Source organism: Mixophyes fleayi, chromosome 8, assembly GCF_038048845.1.
Source record: "Mixophyes fleayi isolate aMixFle1 chromosome 8, aMixFle1.hap1, whole genome shotgun sequence".
NCBI classification, from domain to species: Eukaryota; Metazoa; Chordata; class Amphibia; order Anura; family Limnodynastidae; genus Mixophyes; species Mixophyes fleayi.
Genome location: NC_134409.1, coordinates 14,097,204 through 14,114,176, shown reverse-complemented (window position 1 = coordinate 14,114,176; position 16,973 = coordinate 14,097,204). Strand labels below are relative to the sequence as shown.

Below are 16,973 nucleotides of genomic sequence, written 5' to 3'. Positions count from 1 at the left end.
TGCGCGCCCCCTCCCTTCCTGCAGGGTGCTTCCCATCTGATTAGAAGGGGGGAAGCTGACCTCCGCGTAACGTGACCACCGTTACACAATACTGGGAGGTCACACAGCATAACCGGAGGAGGAGGGGGGTGCACTGTGCTCTCCCTCCTTCCTCTGTGTGGCCCCTTGTGAGGGCCGCTCCTGCGGCTTCTCAGCTACTTCATGTTACTCCTCACTGCTTTAAATTCAGCACTTCTAGGGGTATATTTACTAAACTGCGGGTTTGAAAAAGCGGAGATGTTGCCTATAGCAACCAATCAGATTCTAGCTGTCATTTATTTAGCACATTCTACAAAATGACAGCTAGAATCTGATTGGTTGCTATAGGCAACATCTCCACTTTTTCAAACCTGCAGTTTTGCAAATATACCCCTAGTCTGGTAGTACGACTTGTATTCTGAGTTGAGCTATCACCGTAGGTCACTTCATCTATACCTGGTAGCTCTCCTATTGCTGCATCGGGAGAGCGCACCGGCAATAAAGACCACATTGGATTTAATGCTCTTTCCCAGGTAAACTTCACTTTTTGAATGAGCCCAGAAATTGGGAACTGCAAATACAAAAAAAAAGCAGCACTTGTTCTCCATCTAGGATTATACCAGTCAGGATTGTAGGCAGAACTGCCGTGTGTGTGATTGTGTGATTGTGTGTTTGTGTGATTGTGTTTGTGTGTGTGTGTGACACGAAGTCCCTACAGCTCCAGCTAAGAGCAAGGAATCCAGCACTGCAGGTAAAACGTATCTTTCTTTAATTGTCATCTGTCTGACCTGAGGGTGATGGCAGGTGCTATGTATCGCGTATCACCCGACTTACATCCTATCTGACCCTTGGGCAGCTCTCAGGCAGTTTTGATCACTTGTTAAGCCAGACTCTGTGCGTTGGATAGGATGTCATCTACACGGTATAACACTGTTATGTAAGGGCAATGGGAATGCATTGATAATATTGCCTCAAAGTGACGTTCTTGTTTAAATGATCATGTACCTTGGTGCTGAAGAGAAGGGATCTGCAGGTTTGTATGTAGGATGGACGATGGTTCCTTGTCTTGTGTTTACATTTTACATTCCTGAGCAGTGTTCAAATCCACCTGTGTTAGTCTTGTCCAGTTGGTAGGCAGAAAATTCATGGCTATGTCCTAAGGCTGAATATCAGAGGTTTTCCACCTTCAGATAACTTTGATTTATTTGGCAGCCTTATTAATATTAATATTTATTTATAAGGCGCCACAAGACATCCGCAGCGCCGTACAGAGACAAACAAAATCACAATACAATGGGAGACAGCACAGTACAGAAAACACAGCAACTCAGTACGCTCAATGCACAGGTAGAGAGGGCGGGGAAGGGGGAGGGAGGATCCGCAAACGACGGGGCCCAAGAAGGAGGGCGCGGAAGACAGGGAGACCCCCAGGGGGGAGGAGGGAGCGAGAGTGGACGTGGGGTGGAGGACCCTCGAGGAGGAGGTCTAAGTAGCTGGAGAGCAGAGTTAGAAGTGGTGGAAACAGGAGGAGAGATGGCCCTGCTCAGAGGAGCGTACAATCTAAGGTACAATGATGGAAGCCTGATGGAAGTACAAGTCTGAGCTAAATACTGTTCATATCATTCATTGGTGGTCAGTGAGTAAAGCTGGGTACACACTACAGAATTTCCCACCAACTTTTTATGCCGATGGATTTTACATGCAATCGAGGGTCCGATCGCTCGGTCCATGGACTGCATACACACTAGCCTTGTTTTAGAAGATAAAGGGAAGAGCGGATGTCCCTTTAGCGACTTTTTATAGCAATGTTGTCGTGAGCAATGATTGCAATTTCGGAAGTATATGAGGAAGTATCGGAGGATTGTCGTGGATCGGTCGGAAGTTTATACACACTACACAACCGAAACGAGATTGGTACGAAAATATTGAACGGTACGACCAACCTAATGAGGCGACAAGCGTCCATTTGGGCAGACTTTCGACCATCGTGTCACTGCACACACTGACCCGACTTTTGAAGGCGCGGCCGTATGTCGGCTGGATGAGCCGATTATTGGACAAAAACCCTGTACTGTGCACCCAGCTTTACCCAGAGCGTCCGTATAGATAACTGATGAGAATGATCACCTATTCGCTGTGTAGTGTATTTACATAGCCGCAATCAAACAATAAGCCATTATCACAGAAATAAATTGTTTGTACTGTGTCTGTAACACAGATGTCTATGGCTGCTCTGTTGGTTCAATGATCCTTATTGCAAAGCTCCGTTTTGTCCTGCTTTTGTGATTATGTAAATTACTTTATTTTCCTTTGGTAATAGTAGTTACAATGTTGTAATGGGTGAAAGATTAATTGATTATTGATGGATGCGCAGTCAGTGTTGCAGTTTTTTTTTGTTCAATTGTTGAACTATGTCATAACCACATACTGTACTTCCATATATTGATCTCTTGGATCAAGATTCACAGATCATTTTTGTAGCCACAAATAGTCCTTTAAACCCTGATTTACCTGCATGACTGTAAAGGATATTTGTTTTCTTATAGATTAGCCTGTAATTTGGCATTTTACGCTGATTTTTGCTTTATACTGTACAGGGATTATTATTTATTAATTTTTATTTACATGACGCCAGCAAACTTCACCGCACTTTACTATTAGGGGCAAACAGAGTAATACAACAAAACTGGTTAGTGCCAAACAGACAAAGCGGTAAGAGGGCGCTGCTCGCAAACTATAAACTATGGACCGTTTCATTCCTGAAGTCCATTGCCTGAATCTAAATTAAGACTGCAATGGCCCTAAATGTTTTATACAGTCAAAATTCCTTTACTGCTTGTTTATAGTGTATGGGTTGTCTATAGATGCTGGAGGCAGCCATTTTGTAGGTGGGACCATTAAACCTTAGAATGTTGCCTATCCATTTACTAGGAGCTAGTGACCACACAGTATCATTAGCTACTAAGAGATTGTTCCTCTGCACCTGCTTTTGGCAATATTTTAGCGAACACTAGGACAGGTTCCATATAGCTACTTTAAAATGGCCTCTGTTTTTAAAACAGGGAATGTTATTGCATTCAACAAATGTTCAGCGGCCACCTCACGCCGTCCCTACACTTCATTGAACGTAATTATAATCACAATGTATGTGTAATTCTTTCTATGCTTTTTACAAATCGACCGACTCTTACCTGTGTACAGCTGTTCCCTTTTAATGGCAGCCAGGTCACAAGTTGTATCCAGTGCTAGCTGCTTGTGATTGGCCAACTCTCCCATCATCAGCTAGCCATCACAGCACCGATTGGCTGGCCAGAAATCTACATTTACATAAAGTGAGGCACGCAGCAGACCCAAAGCTGTATTTGTATGTTCTCCCCGTGTTTGCGTGGGTTTCCTCCGGGTGCTCCGGTTTCCTCCCACACTCCAAAAACATACTGGTGGGTTAATTGGCTCTTATCAAATTTGACCCTAATTTGTATGTCTGTGTGTGTGTGTTAGGGAATTTAGATTGTAAGCGCCATTGGGGCAAGGACTGATGTGAGTGAATTCTCTGTACAGCGCTGCGGAATTAGTGGCGCTATATAAATAGATGATGATGATGAAACAAGGTTGGTTATAAAATGTATTTAGTCAGGCGCGTGCTTCCGTGATGTCACTATTTCCTAGTGAATTGATGTTATATGTGAATATTGGTTTTGTCCATGAAATATCTGTGCTCCTAGCGAGAGGACAGTCTGCAGTCTCCAGCCCACAGAACGGCCGTCTGCCCTGAGTGTAAGAGAACCGTGCACTTCAAGAGACTTGTATACAAATCCTCCAGAAATGTGCTGACTGCTATTTACGCTACAGATATGATTAGAGATAATGCAGCCGGCAGCATCTGTAGTGTCTTTAGCTCCATGTAATTATTTCCATTCCTCTTTCATAACCTCCGCATTGATATTTAGAGCATGCACCATTTGCTTTGGGAAAATTGCACTTTTAGAGGGGAAAACTTGAAAAGCCTCCGGATGCTCTCACCGCCTTGTGGTGTCTTATTACCGGAAAGAGACCATTGAAGTGTAAGAGACCTGAACAGCATCAAACATACAGTTGATATCTGTGTTTTAATCTTCTCTGATAAATATAACGAAATACACCTTTTATTTGATGTAATTACTACCAGAGAGAACTGAAGGTCAATAAATTAGACTCTGGACCACTATTAACCCATTCCTCGTGTCATCGTCTACCTGTGCGTTCCGCGGCGTACAGGCAGGCGCTGGATGGGCTGAATCCTCTCAGCCTATTGGTTCTCGGTGAGATCATTATATCGGCTTCGCTGGCAAAATGTCTGCAGCTAGTGGTACACCTTAAAAGAGGAATCTTAAATGTTTCCCTCCATTTGCATCTCTTTATCCAAAATACCCAAGCACTGGATTATTACAGTAAAAAATTGAATTATTTAAGGCTGAGGCCTTAAGCCACTTATTTCTCTATTGCACTGGAACGTTTTATTTTGTCATCTTTTTGGTGTTTTTTTTTCATGTTTGTCAGTGGTGGCGGTTAGAACCCTTAAGGGTCCTTTCTCCCTATGTAATTTTGGAGGCCCTCTCATTGAGCTTAAGACCCCTGTCCCTGAGGGTGGCCTTGGCCCACCTCAAGGAAAAGCCTTGCCCGCCAATGGGTGTTATTACCCCAAGATTTAGAGATGTCAAGGGCCTCCTCCTAGCTCCAGCAAAGGGGAAGTCTGAAGATCCTTGTTCTCTTAAAGGACCTTTTAGGACCTGGGGGGTGGGGTGGAACGGGCCAAAATTACCATCCCCCTGTGTACTCACTTTACACAGGGAGATGGGAGCACCTCAGTTTTCTAAAAGAAGCACAGCAAAGTGTCATGATGGGGATCAAAGGGGTGTAATGTCTGTAAGAGAGGTGAGCTCTGTGTAAAGAGGATGGTCTGGTATCTAATGGTGGGTTCCATATAAAGATTTAAAAAATATGCCTGGCTTTTGTATTTTTAGGCTAAATCCTATATTTAAAAAAGTAATAAAATAAAAACTAAAGTTGAGCCCTGTTGTAGACAAACTTTACACTCACCCAAGAGAGTCTGTGGATTTATTTTTATAAGACATCGAGCAATTGATCCAATATCTCAGCCTGTGATCCCAAACTAATCCCCTGCCCCATTATAATACAACACTGACTTTTTATTATTATTATTAATTTTTATTTATAAGGCGCCACCAGGTATCCGTAGCGCCGTACAGGGACAGACAGAAACACGATACAGGGAGAGACAGCACGGAACAGTTAACAAAAAGCACAGTAACTAGGAAGTTCAATGTACAGCTAGATAAGAGGTGAGAGCCCCCAGTGGTGTAGCTAGAAGGGCAGGAGGACCTCACGGAGGAGACAAGGAGCTGGAGAGCAGAGTTAAGGTGGTGGAGAACAGGAGGAGAGGAGGCCCTGCTCAAAGGAGCGTACAATCTAAGGGGAGGGTAGGACGGACAGAGACACAAGGGTAGGAGGAGGAAAGGGAGAGAACGCTGAGAGGGGGGAGGGCGGGAGGTGGGAGGTTGGAAGGAGGTCGGTTAGGAGGGGGACTGGAAGGCTTTGAGGAAGAGGTGGGTTTTTAAGGCCCGTTTGAAGCTGGACTTCTGTTGTCTATATGGCGATCTGACTGCGCGCACAGACCTCTGAGCGCCTGAACAGCCAGATCTTGTCCAAGATGGGCTCTGATCCTGGAGCTTGTGTTACTGACAATAAATAAAAAGTAATGTGTTTTGTAAGCTGCTTTCCAAAACTTTTTTGTGTATAGGAAAAGCTGTAGCAGAAGAAACTTCCACTGTTCCTGTGGTCACTGTTAGAGCCAATCCTGTCTTGTCCATTTCAGAACATCAGGACGTCGCACTACACAGCTGAATGCTGCCTTTGTTTTATCCAGAGATAGTTATTTTGTGCAGAATATTAAAAAAAATAAAAATCCCAATGTAAAACTTGTAAATTGGTCATATAGAGAAGGCATAGGGAACCTGTAAAATCATTTAACCCTTTCAAATCTTTCTTTATACTGAAAATAATTTTCATTTTTAGCAAAGCAGCTATTGTATCTGTCTCCAGCATGTCATTTCATCAGGTCTGATGATCATCTTTTATACAATTCTCAACAGTTCCTCTAAACCTGTCTGTGCCGAGCTAATCTCTCACCCCAGATATTTCTTAAGAAGTGATATTTCTATAAGCAAGGATGTGGTCTTCATCAACTATTCATCATCATCATTTATTTATATAGCGCCACTAATTCTGCAGCGCTGTACAGAGAACTCATTCACATTAGTCCTTGCCCCATTGGAGCTTACAGTCTAAATTACCTAATATAGACACACACACACACACACACACACACACACACACACACACACACACACACACACACACACACACACACACGTACACACACGTACACACACGTCAATTTTGATAGCAGCCAATTAACCTACCTGTATGTTTTTGGAGTGTGGGAGGAAACCGAAGCACCCGGAGGAAACCCACGCAAACACAGGGAGAACATACAAACTCCACACAGATACGGCCATGGTCGGGAATTGAACTCATGACCCCAGTGCTGTGAGGCAGAAGTGCTAACCACTGAGCCACCGTGCTGCCCAAACCCATTGATTTATTCGCTCAAACCCTTCGGTGCAAAGGACGAGCAGGACTCATCCACCACATATACTCCTAAGGTGCTCAGGACGAGTCCCATTTGCCCTTAGCACTGATGAACAGATAACACTCGCCATTCGTGTACAGCCAGAACAGGGACTCTGTCTTGTCATTGGGGACCGGGTGAAGCAAATAATGTCATTGCACCAGTGAGAGATGATATCCCAGAGCGTGCAGTTCTGAGCCGCTACTCTACAGAAAGAGCCAGGGCATAGTGTCCCATATCCCCCATCCTGACACCCAGATACTCAGGGGCTCCCTCGTAAAATATGCAACAGCAATAATGTAAGAAATAAAAAGAAAGCAATACCATTTTACTACCACCAGGTGGCAGAGCAATTTTTTTTTCTTTACAAATAAAAAGTAAAAATGTTGCTATTATATTTTTCTTTTACAACACTGTTGAAATTAAAAAAAAAAAAGGAAATTTAAATGTGATGTTATACACAGGATATATTCTTGTAGGCTCGTGCGACAACCACAATGTGCCAACGGTACTGATATTACCAGACTGAGCTATCCCTTTACAGTCTCTTGTCTTGAGTTGAGAAAACGCCATACTCTGTATTAATGTATAGGAATGTCAGAAAACTCTCTTCAGCTTGTTCTAAACATCACAAGCGGTAACCTGATATGTGTATTTTATTACAGGAATTCCCCTGGTGATTCGGTGATGGATCTAGTGACGTATGCCAACCAACTACCCGTATCAGAGATCATACATCAGGTAACGCCAGCGTTCCTCTTCTGTGCTAATTCTGCAGAATTTATTACACGTCAGCCTAAATGTTGACTAACTGAGCCGTAGCGCTTCATCTATTGTCATACTGTAGTCCTGAGGCTCAGGTAGCTGGATGAGTATTGTGGGTACAGCTGGAGAGGTATATTTTATCCTATGCATAATATAACGTGAATATTTAGTATATGTAATATACCATCTCATGTCTACAAAGAGGAATCAATGGTGGTAAAATAATAAAATAAATCTTTATGAATGTTAAAATCAGCTAAAGTCATGGTAGAGACTGCAAGGACTAGTGTGGGATGTAGGTACATTAGTGTGATATTTGTATTGCATCTGACACTTGCAGTAAGGGTCCCAGTTCTGAGATACACCGGCCCCTGGAATCTGCTTTTTCAATTCTGCCCCTTAAGAATCAGCAGCTACACCAGTGTCTTCCTTATGTAACACAGGGTCCGGCACCCGAGGGTTTCTTTTGGTCTAGCCGTAGGATCCACTGTTGGTTTGTCCACACGTAGGTCTCTGTATCCGAGGATCTCACCCTTGGACGGAGTTTTATACATTTGTTCACGTTCGTTGGTCATCTGTGGTTTCTATGGAGACTGCAGCTGTTGTTCTGCACGGAAGAAAAAATAAATGGACCTACCAGCATCTCGTAAAGGCAGTTGTATGTTTATAGCAAGAGTTACTTTATCGTTGTTCTGATGATGATGGGCCTGATTTATGTTCGGGCGCAACTCCATTTGCGTACCATATCTTGTATAAGACAGCCCTGCACGTGCTCAGAAACGGGCCTTGCACCAATTAACGTAATTGTATGCAGGGAGGAACCGGGGTTGTGAAGGAACAGACAGGCAATGTACAGTAAGGGTGCGCCAAGGCGTTCTGACGCAGGTGCAGCCCATGCAAGTCCTGGGATTCTCTTAAGTACACCTGGTTTCATCTGTATCATGTGCACCCACTACAGGGCAGGTGTAAGTCCTGACTGATAGTGAACACTGACACGGTACACGTATGTTTCACAAGCTAGCACAGAACTTGTGTATGCAAGTAAGATGGACTATAAATGTACAGTATGAATTAAGACCATCTTGATTAAAGAATTTAACATGAGCAAAAGTAGTAAAAAAAAATGTGTGTGTGTATATGTATGTGTATATATATGTGTATATATATATATATATATGTATATGTGTATATATATGTGTGTATATATATATATATATATATATATATGTATATGTATATATGTATATATATATATATATGTATATGTATATATATATATATATATATATATATATATATATAATCTCTAGATCTACTATATAAATCTATATCTACTATATAAATGCCTAGTGACGTGTGTGGGGAAAGAAAACCAAGCTGCAGCGCCACCTGCTGGGCAGAGTTATACACTGACCTATATATTTCTTGAAGGAGAAGTGACAGTTGGGAGTGGTTGGTTGTTGCCGGGGGTGACAGTGGGGAGTTTTAAACACCTTAAGTAGCTTGATGAAGGATGTGGCGATGAAGATGAAGGATGAGGTGATGGAGAAAAATGATGAGGTGGTGACGTGGACAAAACCACATTAAAAAAGGGCGCTTGCGTCGGGAAGTAATATATATATATATATATATATATGTGTGTGTGTGTGTGTAATTTGTTTGTATGTGTTCTGATGGGACCTTATATTGCACATACCCTTTGCATATCCTGCAGTATTCTGCCTGTTAACATACAGTAAGTGACATTTACGCAGATCGAAATCAAAACGCATCTCGATATCCGCCTGGATTTCAATACAGTTGGAACTACGCTCAAGTTCCGAGCTTGTTATTTAAATCGCAACTTGCGTGTACGTCCTGCCCAGTCCTGCAGGGATATCACTCCCGGCTTAGGGGCCAGAGTGAGACCTTGTCAGATATTTTTAGTGTTCTTGCGGTTATTTATGTGTCATATGCAGTTTACCAAAATTTCATGTTTTAAAATGCTAAAAATCTACTACATTCATTGTATTGTTTTGTGTGTTTTTGAACATAAAGAGTTTGAGATTTCGCCCTGTATTTAGGACCTTACCTTATCCTGTGTTCATTTCATGCCAACACACTTAAAACTGAATGAAATTTTTAGGCATCCGTGTGCTGAATTGTGAGTGTGTCTCCGAATAACGAACGTAAGCGGGGCCCAATTTAATGCAAGATTTTGTAGTGAGCATAAATATCCCTTTATTGCAAACTCCATTCACTTCCACACAGCACAAATTGTCCTGCTCGGTATTTAAACCACTTTTGAGCAATTCCTGTGATTTATGGAGGCCTGAGACCAGTACAATAAGTCTGCTTTGCTATCACTTTAGAGAGAAAAAGGCAGCTGTTCTAGTGCCACGCGGGGGCATCTCACACAGGAGAGATGTGATCTATGAGACCACCATAGTGTACCAAATAGCAGGAATAAATATGAAACGGTCACGGGTGCGTACAGAACAACGCTGCAATTGTTCTTCCCGTGATTTAGTGGTAACCATTAAATGTGATATTTTGCCAGACAGCTACAAGCACTTTGGTATAGATGGCTTTTGGCAGCTCAGCAACACTATAGTTCACAAACAAAGCTTGGGAAAGTCTCCTTTGCATTCTGCAGCGTTTGCGTCGTCGGATGTCCCGTGTCTGCTCTCCGGTCCCCCGACCTGTAGGCAGCGACTGCCCGTCGCAATAGCTCGCCAAATGTTTTATTCATGTTTATCCGAGGTCATTAGTGGATGCAGGCGAGCGCTGGTGAATTAGGTTAATTAACTTTGCAGGAGCCCTTAGGCCCCATGTACCGAGCAGAGAATGGATCTTATCACTAGTGGCCGGAACATTAAATGCCCTTTGGATATTCATTATCAATGATGATTGTTGCAAATCCCCTTGGACAGTCACTGGCTTTGTGCGCATGAATTGTTAAGTTAATGATGTTTCTAGCTTCAAGGCAACATTAGTTGTTTTGGTATTTTTTTTTCTTCCTTTTAAAATCACACATTTGTTTCGCTATCTGTGTATTAAATGTCAAACTTGGAGCATCTTAAAAAGCTTTAAGTATTGATGTGGAAAAATGAGACTTAAGGTGGCACCGCACAGATCCAATGTGATCACACAGGTGGGCGGCCGTATTAAACAGATCCGACCAATCGTCAGTCATGCCCAGGGGTTGTGTCCCTTCAGGTGAGATGGGGGGGCTCCGTTACGTATGACGTTCTGTGGCTCACTGTACTTTCGGATAGGCGAGACCGATATCTACAATGATTTCAGTTCACAGCTGTCATGGGGAGCCCCACACACGTCCTGTGTGGCCACATGTTACACGCTCGCAGAGTAAGATCAGCCCTGCTGATGTCCTGCTGCTCATACAGCAGATTATAAACTTGTGCAATAAAGGTTAAAAATCCCTGGTAAGAGTTCCATTCACATTAACACAGTGGAGGAAAATATTTTGTGGGTGCTTTCAAAAAAATATCTGTTTACACAGACGAAACGCGTCTGGGACAAGAATGCAAGACGGAACTTTACAGAATTCTGCACACTGCGGAACGGACCCTGGCGAGAGCTGTGATCTAATCCGCACACTGCGGAGGTTTATGTTTTGTGAACCAGACCGGCTGCTAAATCAATGTGCACTGAGCCGAGAGTACACGGTATTGTGCTACAAAGTGTTGGTGACCACTGAAAGATACTCTTACCTGTGGCTCGGAAGGAGAGAATTAACGAGGGAGCTGGGATATTACTACTTTATTGCAAGTTCATTGATACATGTTAGTGTCAGACCACAGTACATAGAATTTAGTGATTTAGGTTTTTATAGGACTCTGATTAGATTGACAGCGGTTTTAAAGTTCCTGAACAGTTTTCAATAGTTATCTCGGTCTGCATTGTCCTTATAGGAGATTGAATCTTGTTTTGTGATTAATTTTGCATTTAACATCATTATCACCGTTCTATACTTGTGCTTTTTTTCTTTTATCTATGTGCAGTTTTATTTATATATATATATATATATATATATATATATATATATATATATATATATATATATACACTATACATATTTTCTTTTAGATATTTATGCTGGTAGATAGTCTATTAAATGTTTTCACTTTAGTAATATAAACTATCTATATTTTGAGATAATTATACATTTTTGGTGCATTGAATTTAGGAAGTTAGAAGAAGTCATTCACCATACGGAACACATTTGTATATATTTGACGTTGGCACAATCCCAGCGCTACTCTCTTGTACGTATTAGGTTTTTTTTGGCATCGGAGGTTATAGCAATATTTTTTTTTTATTTTTTTTTTAGTAGCAGCATAGGCGCTGTGAGCAGTCTTATTAATGTATTCATTTTATTATTCTTTATATATTATCAACGCCTGATTAACTTGTGGGTCCGGTTATTATTCACTAGAACATTGGTGGCCAACCAGTCAGTTGATGCCCCCGGCCAGTAGCCACATTTCATAGCTCAAAGAGCCGTATGTGGCTCTAGAGCCAGGGGTTTGGCCACAGCTGCTATTAATTTACTAAGAGCTCCTGTGCCTTAGTGATTGTTACAGTTTAACACCACCCCTAGTCCCTAGCAGATGACAAGGTGTTTAAAAAATGATGGTAGCCAACAAAATGTCAGCTCCAGTTTGTGTCCCACGAAGTGGATTAGTGGTGTCACTAGTGAATTGAAGATTGCATTAGCATGAATATGCCACAAAATATCTTTCTGCACCGTGTGTATCCGGTGATAACACTTTAACTCCTTCATGATCACAAAACATAGGTGCCAAGCCCTACTGAGCTATATCTGTCTGCTGCAAGACCCGTGTCTTTCAGTCTCTACATCAGCTGGTAGCATTATGCCTCATAGCTGCATCCACTGTATACAGGTGAGGGGGGGGCACTTAGAGGGGGGATGTTTATTTTTATACAGCTGTGAATTCCCATTTAAGTTATGTGTGGTTGGCGCTGCTTGTTATATAGCTGGTTATCCATGGTGTTTTATTGCTGTAATTGACCCACCAGCCTGCAAAAGTCACATTAAGAATTCTGTCTGCACGCCGGACTCCGACTAAACGAATTAAACAGCAGCTGAGGCACCGAGTCGATTCGCTCTTAACAACAAGTGTGAGCAATGAAACAGTTTTGTGGGTAGCCTGGAATAGGAGCTTCACAGAATGGTTCCAGTGCCTCAAAGAGACCAAAAAAAAAAAAAAAAAAGACTGTGTAACCTTTCCATTAGTCGTCTGTACGAAATGTCAAAGCAATATTTTGTAGTGTAATGAACTAATAACTGTGCGCTTCATTAGGTGGATCTGCTGTTACAGTACTGGAAATGTTCTGTGTGAAGTCATTGCCCAGTCTCCGCACTGTGATGACATTACCGGTTTTAAAGTTCGTATTTACATTTTTGTTTTCTTGCTTCGCAATAACAGAGCTCACACTTGACCGGGGCAGCTCCACCAGGGCAGAAGTCTGACAAACTGACTTCTTGGGATCCATGCTTTAAAGTCAGAGCTCTTCATTGTACTGCTAAGGTCTTCCAATGGAGATTACATGACTGTATGGCACATACTTTTGGCCATATAGTGTATGTCACATATAACCATCCATCTATATGTTTAGCCAGTTTTTACGTTTTTTAGCCAGTTTTTACGTATTCCCTTTTAACTTTGCAGCCGACCTACTGTCTGCATTTTTTACTAAACCTCATTTGACTTTTGCACAGTGTATCAGACTCTCTGTTTATTTGCAGAACATATCACCGTCCTATTCATGTAGATTTCTCAACCATATCCATATAGGTTTCCTGTCCTATATTGTCGTCTTATTCATATAGGTAACTAATTTAACTAGAGGAAGTACCCCTTGAATCTGCCGGATGTAACCATAGGCAATGGGTTTAAACTCCAGAATAACACTTGAATAAATTATTACTAAAACATTTTCAGTCATTCAGGAGTGTTCTTAAACATTTATAGACCTAGAAGGCAGCTTTGCAAACATTTAAGCACATTCAGGAGAACATGGAAGGCAGAACTTGGGGTGTACCTGGTAAATATTGATTAAGCAATAGCGAAACGTACGTCGGGGTAACGTCACGTAGAGTGACGTCAGACCCGGAAGTGGGCGGAGCCGTCCGCGGCGTTCTGCCGCTAGTGTAAACCTTCCAACTGATAATGAGACTCCCTCAATAAACACATGTTCGCGTCTAGATATTTGTTATCCTACCACAATATACTATTGAAAGACTATATGGGGAAATGGCATCAGCGATCTAGTGCTTCTGTGAGGAGACCAGCAGTACAGGGAATATCCGTTATACACGAGTCACTGACTAATATCTAGAGGCATAGTACAAGCAGGCGCATATGTATGAGAATCCAAGTCACCATATACTTGGCAACTCCCTGATATACCACATAGGGCTTGCGCTTTAAGAATCTCTAGTATGTATGTAAGTGTACGGCACTTTGAAGGATAACTCATTACTGGATCTATTGAGGAACAAATTAGGCAAGACTGCCATCTATAGTTTACACTAAACACAACACGCAATATCAAGTGTTAGACAAGTGACACACTGTCATCATGCAGATTGTGCACATTGTTCACCATTCCACTTGATATATACTGATTATTCGTGTTGTGCACACTTCCATCAGAGATCCCATATCAGTGTCTTTTCCTTTTGGAAACGTTATACGGACCTAGATCGGCTCCATCCCAGGGTCCATTCATTTTTAATTCTATATTTTTCAACACTATATTCTTTTTATATTTCGCTTTTTTATTAGTGTGGTATATCAATATGTACCATTTTTTAATGTATACCAATAAAAACTATATGTTTTAATTAATTATTTGCATGTACCTGGAGTGCTTGTTTAGGTCATTACTTTTTCTCTCCTTTTGGATTATAAATATTTACCACCATAAGGATGGTACAAGTAGGTGGAGAACACTGGAAAAGAGAACTAACGTGTAATCTGTTCCTCGTTCACTTTGGCTTCTGCCTTTCCGTAATGAAATGTCTTTTTTCCTGATTCATCCCCAGAAAGCGTGTTGTGTTCAAACTGCTACTTTGAGACATACAGAACATTGAGTGATCAAAGGATCCTTTTATTATGATAGAAGTGCAAATCAATTAATTAGAGAGCAATCTGACACGCATGCATGCTGTTTAGGTAACTCCCCTCCCCCAAGCATACAATGCTGGGGTTATATACATTTTGCAGAGAAATATAGTTTATTCTTAATCCTTAGCCTACATTGTAAACCTAATGACATCAGTTATTTATATAGCACCATCATATTCCGCAGCGTTGTACAGAGAATTCACATCAGTCCCTGCCCCATTGGAGCTTACAGTGTAAATCCCTAACATACACACACAGACAAGAGTCAATTTAATAGCAGCCATTTAACCTACTAGTATGTTTTTGGAGTGTGGGAGGAAACCGGAGCAGCCGGTGGAATCCCTCGCAAACACGGCGAGAACATACAAACTCCTCACAGATAAGGCCATGGTTGGGAATTGAACTCAGTGCTGTGAGGCAGAAGTGCTAACAACTAAGCCACGGTGCTCCCCCACCATGTGCAGTACATATAAACCATACAAAGTATCAATAAAAAACAAGATATATAGAGATCATAGGACTTGAATGTTGTCTTCTTTGAACCATTGTGGCACAAGCACACCACTTCTCATGATGCAGACACCAACAACTTCTTATTTGTTTACTTTATTGTCAGAATGGAATAGTAGTAGACAACGTATACATTTCTGACACTTTCTGGTAACCCTAACGCCAACTTAACAGAGATCAGCTCTCTAGACACTGGTCGACTTATTTAGCATCAGTCACACTGTACAACGAAAACAGGTTTTTATACTTGACACTCCTCCCACAGCCATAGCTTGATTAGCAGGTGACACTCCCACCGTCCCTTTAAAAAGGATTTCTCATCAGCTGCTTCTGTCAGCCTGCTGTGGGGAAAAAACACTTTCAAACCATGTAAGATAAATCAGACTTTATACTATTATTTTGTCACCATATGTCCTCCACCTGTTTATCCTTGAACTAGGTGCACTGCTGCACAAATGTGTAACACTGTTTGCATCCTTTCTCTGCAGATTGCCAGGTAACCTCCCTTTCTTACACCATGTTATGGACTCTTGGCAAAACATTTAGTATAGATGACAAATCTGTTGATAACCAAGGTCAAACTACTGTATATATGTCTTTGTTACATATATTCACACACCATTTACTATTTTACTTTTATAAGAAAACCTCAATTATCCCATACCATACAATAAACTCTTACAGCAAAAAATGCATTTATTGTTAGATAAATATCTGTTGAAAGCATGTCATCCCCGTACACAGTTATCCAACAAAGGTTTTGAAAACTGAATCCTCTTCATTTTCATGGTGCATAAAGCAAAAATGTATCCAGCCATTGTTTCAGGCTTTCAACAAATCAATTGCTCATACAATCTCCCTCCACTCCCCCCCTGAAATATACAGCAAAGGATCATTTGTAATGCTGGACACACACGCGGTAATGTTTGGTCCCGTGTGAGCACATTACAAGTCAGTCCTACAAATATTGTTGCATCTGTAGGTAACAAATGACTATTGAAGATTATTTCTCCACAGTGACATTTTTCTGTATTGTTTAAAAAAAATAAAATAAAATAAATGGTCCTTTTATGTGGCGAAATTTCTTTCAGCCGGCAGTCTGAGGCGAGTGAAGTTATGCATGTATATATTTGTTTGTTTCCCTCTCCCAATATAGTAGACAGTGCTATACTGTATATTGTGCGAAAGTTGACACATTAAGGGTTTGGCTGCCATCAAATGCAAAATTAGGACAAATTAAGCCCCACCCCTGAACTGCCCAAACCACACCCCCATTCTAAGACACACCCACTTTCTAATAGTTCCCACCTCTCTAATAGCTCTCATACCTTTTCGAGATCTACTAATTGGCAGGTAATGATTGGCCTATACATGCCTTCCTGTAACCTTTACAAGCTACGGGCCTGATTCATTAAGGATCTTAACTGAAGAAACTTCTTATTTCAGTCTCCTGGATAAAACAATGTTACAATGCAAGGGGTGCAAATTCGTATTCTGTTTTGCACATAAGTTAAATACTGACTGTTTTTTCATGTAGCACACACATACTTGATAGCTTATTTGTACACTGAAATTTAAAGTTGATATTTGTGTGCTACATGAAAAAACAGTCAGTATGTAACTTATGTGCAAAACAGAATACTAATTTGCACCCCTTGTATTGTAACATGGTTTTGTCCTGGAGACTGAAATAAGAAGTTTCTTGAGTTAAGATCCTTAATGAATCAGGCCCTACATTGCTGGCATCAAACCAGGACTAGAAATCGAAAGATAAAGCAGATTTGTTTGTTTTTAATGCTCTGGGTAATAGGCCAGTTGTGTTGTGCTCTCTCAGG

At 41.4% G+C, this 16,973-nt stretch overlaps 1 protein-coding gene across 1 annotated transcript in view; it reads left to right on the top strand.

The window, feature by feature from the left end:
- Positions 1-16,973, top strand: part of PIGK (phosphatidylinositol glycan anchor biosynthesis class K) — a 90,871-nt gene that overhangs the window by 54,150 nt on the left and 19,748 nt on the right. Inside the window, exon 10 of the mRNA XM_075181935.1 lies at positions 7,372-7,447. Coding sequence (XP_075038036.1) covers positions 7,372-7,447 — 76 coding nt within the window. The remainder of the gene's footprint in view (positions 1-7,371; positions 7,448-16,973) is intronic.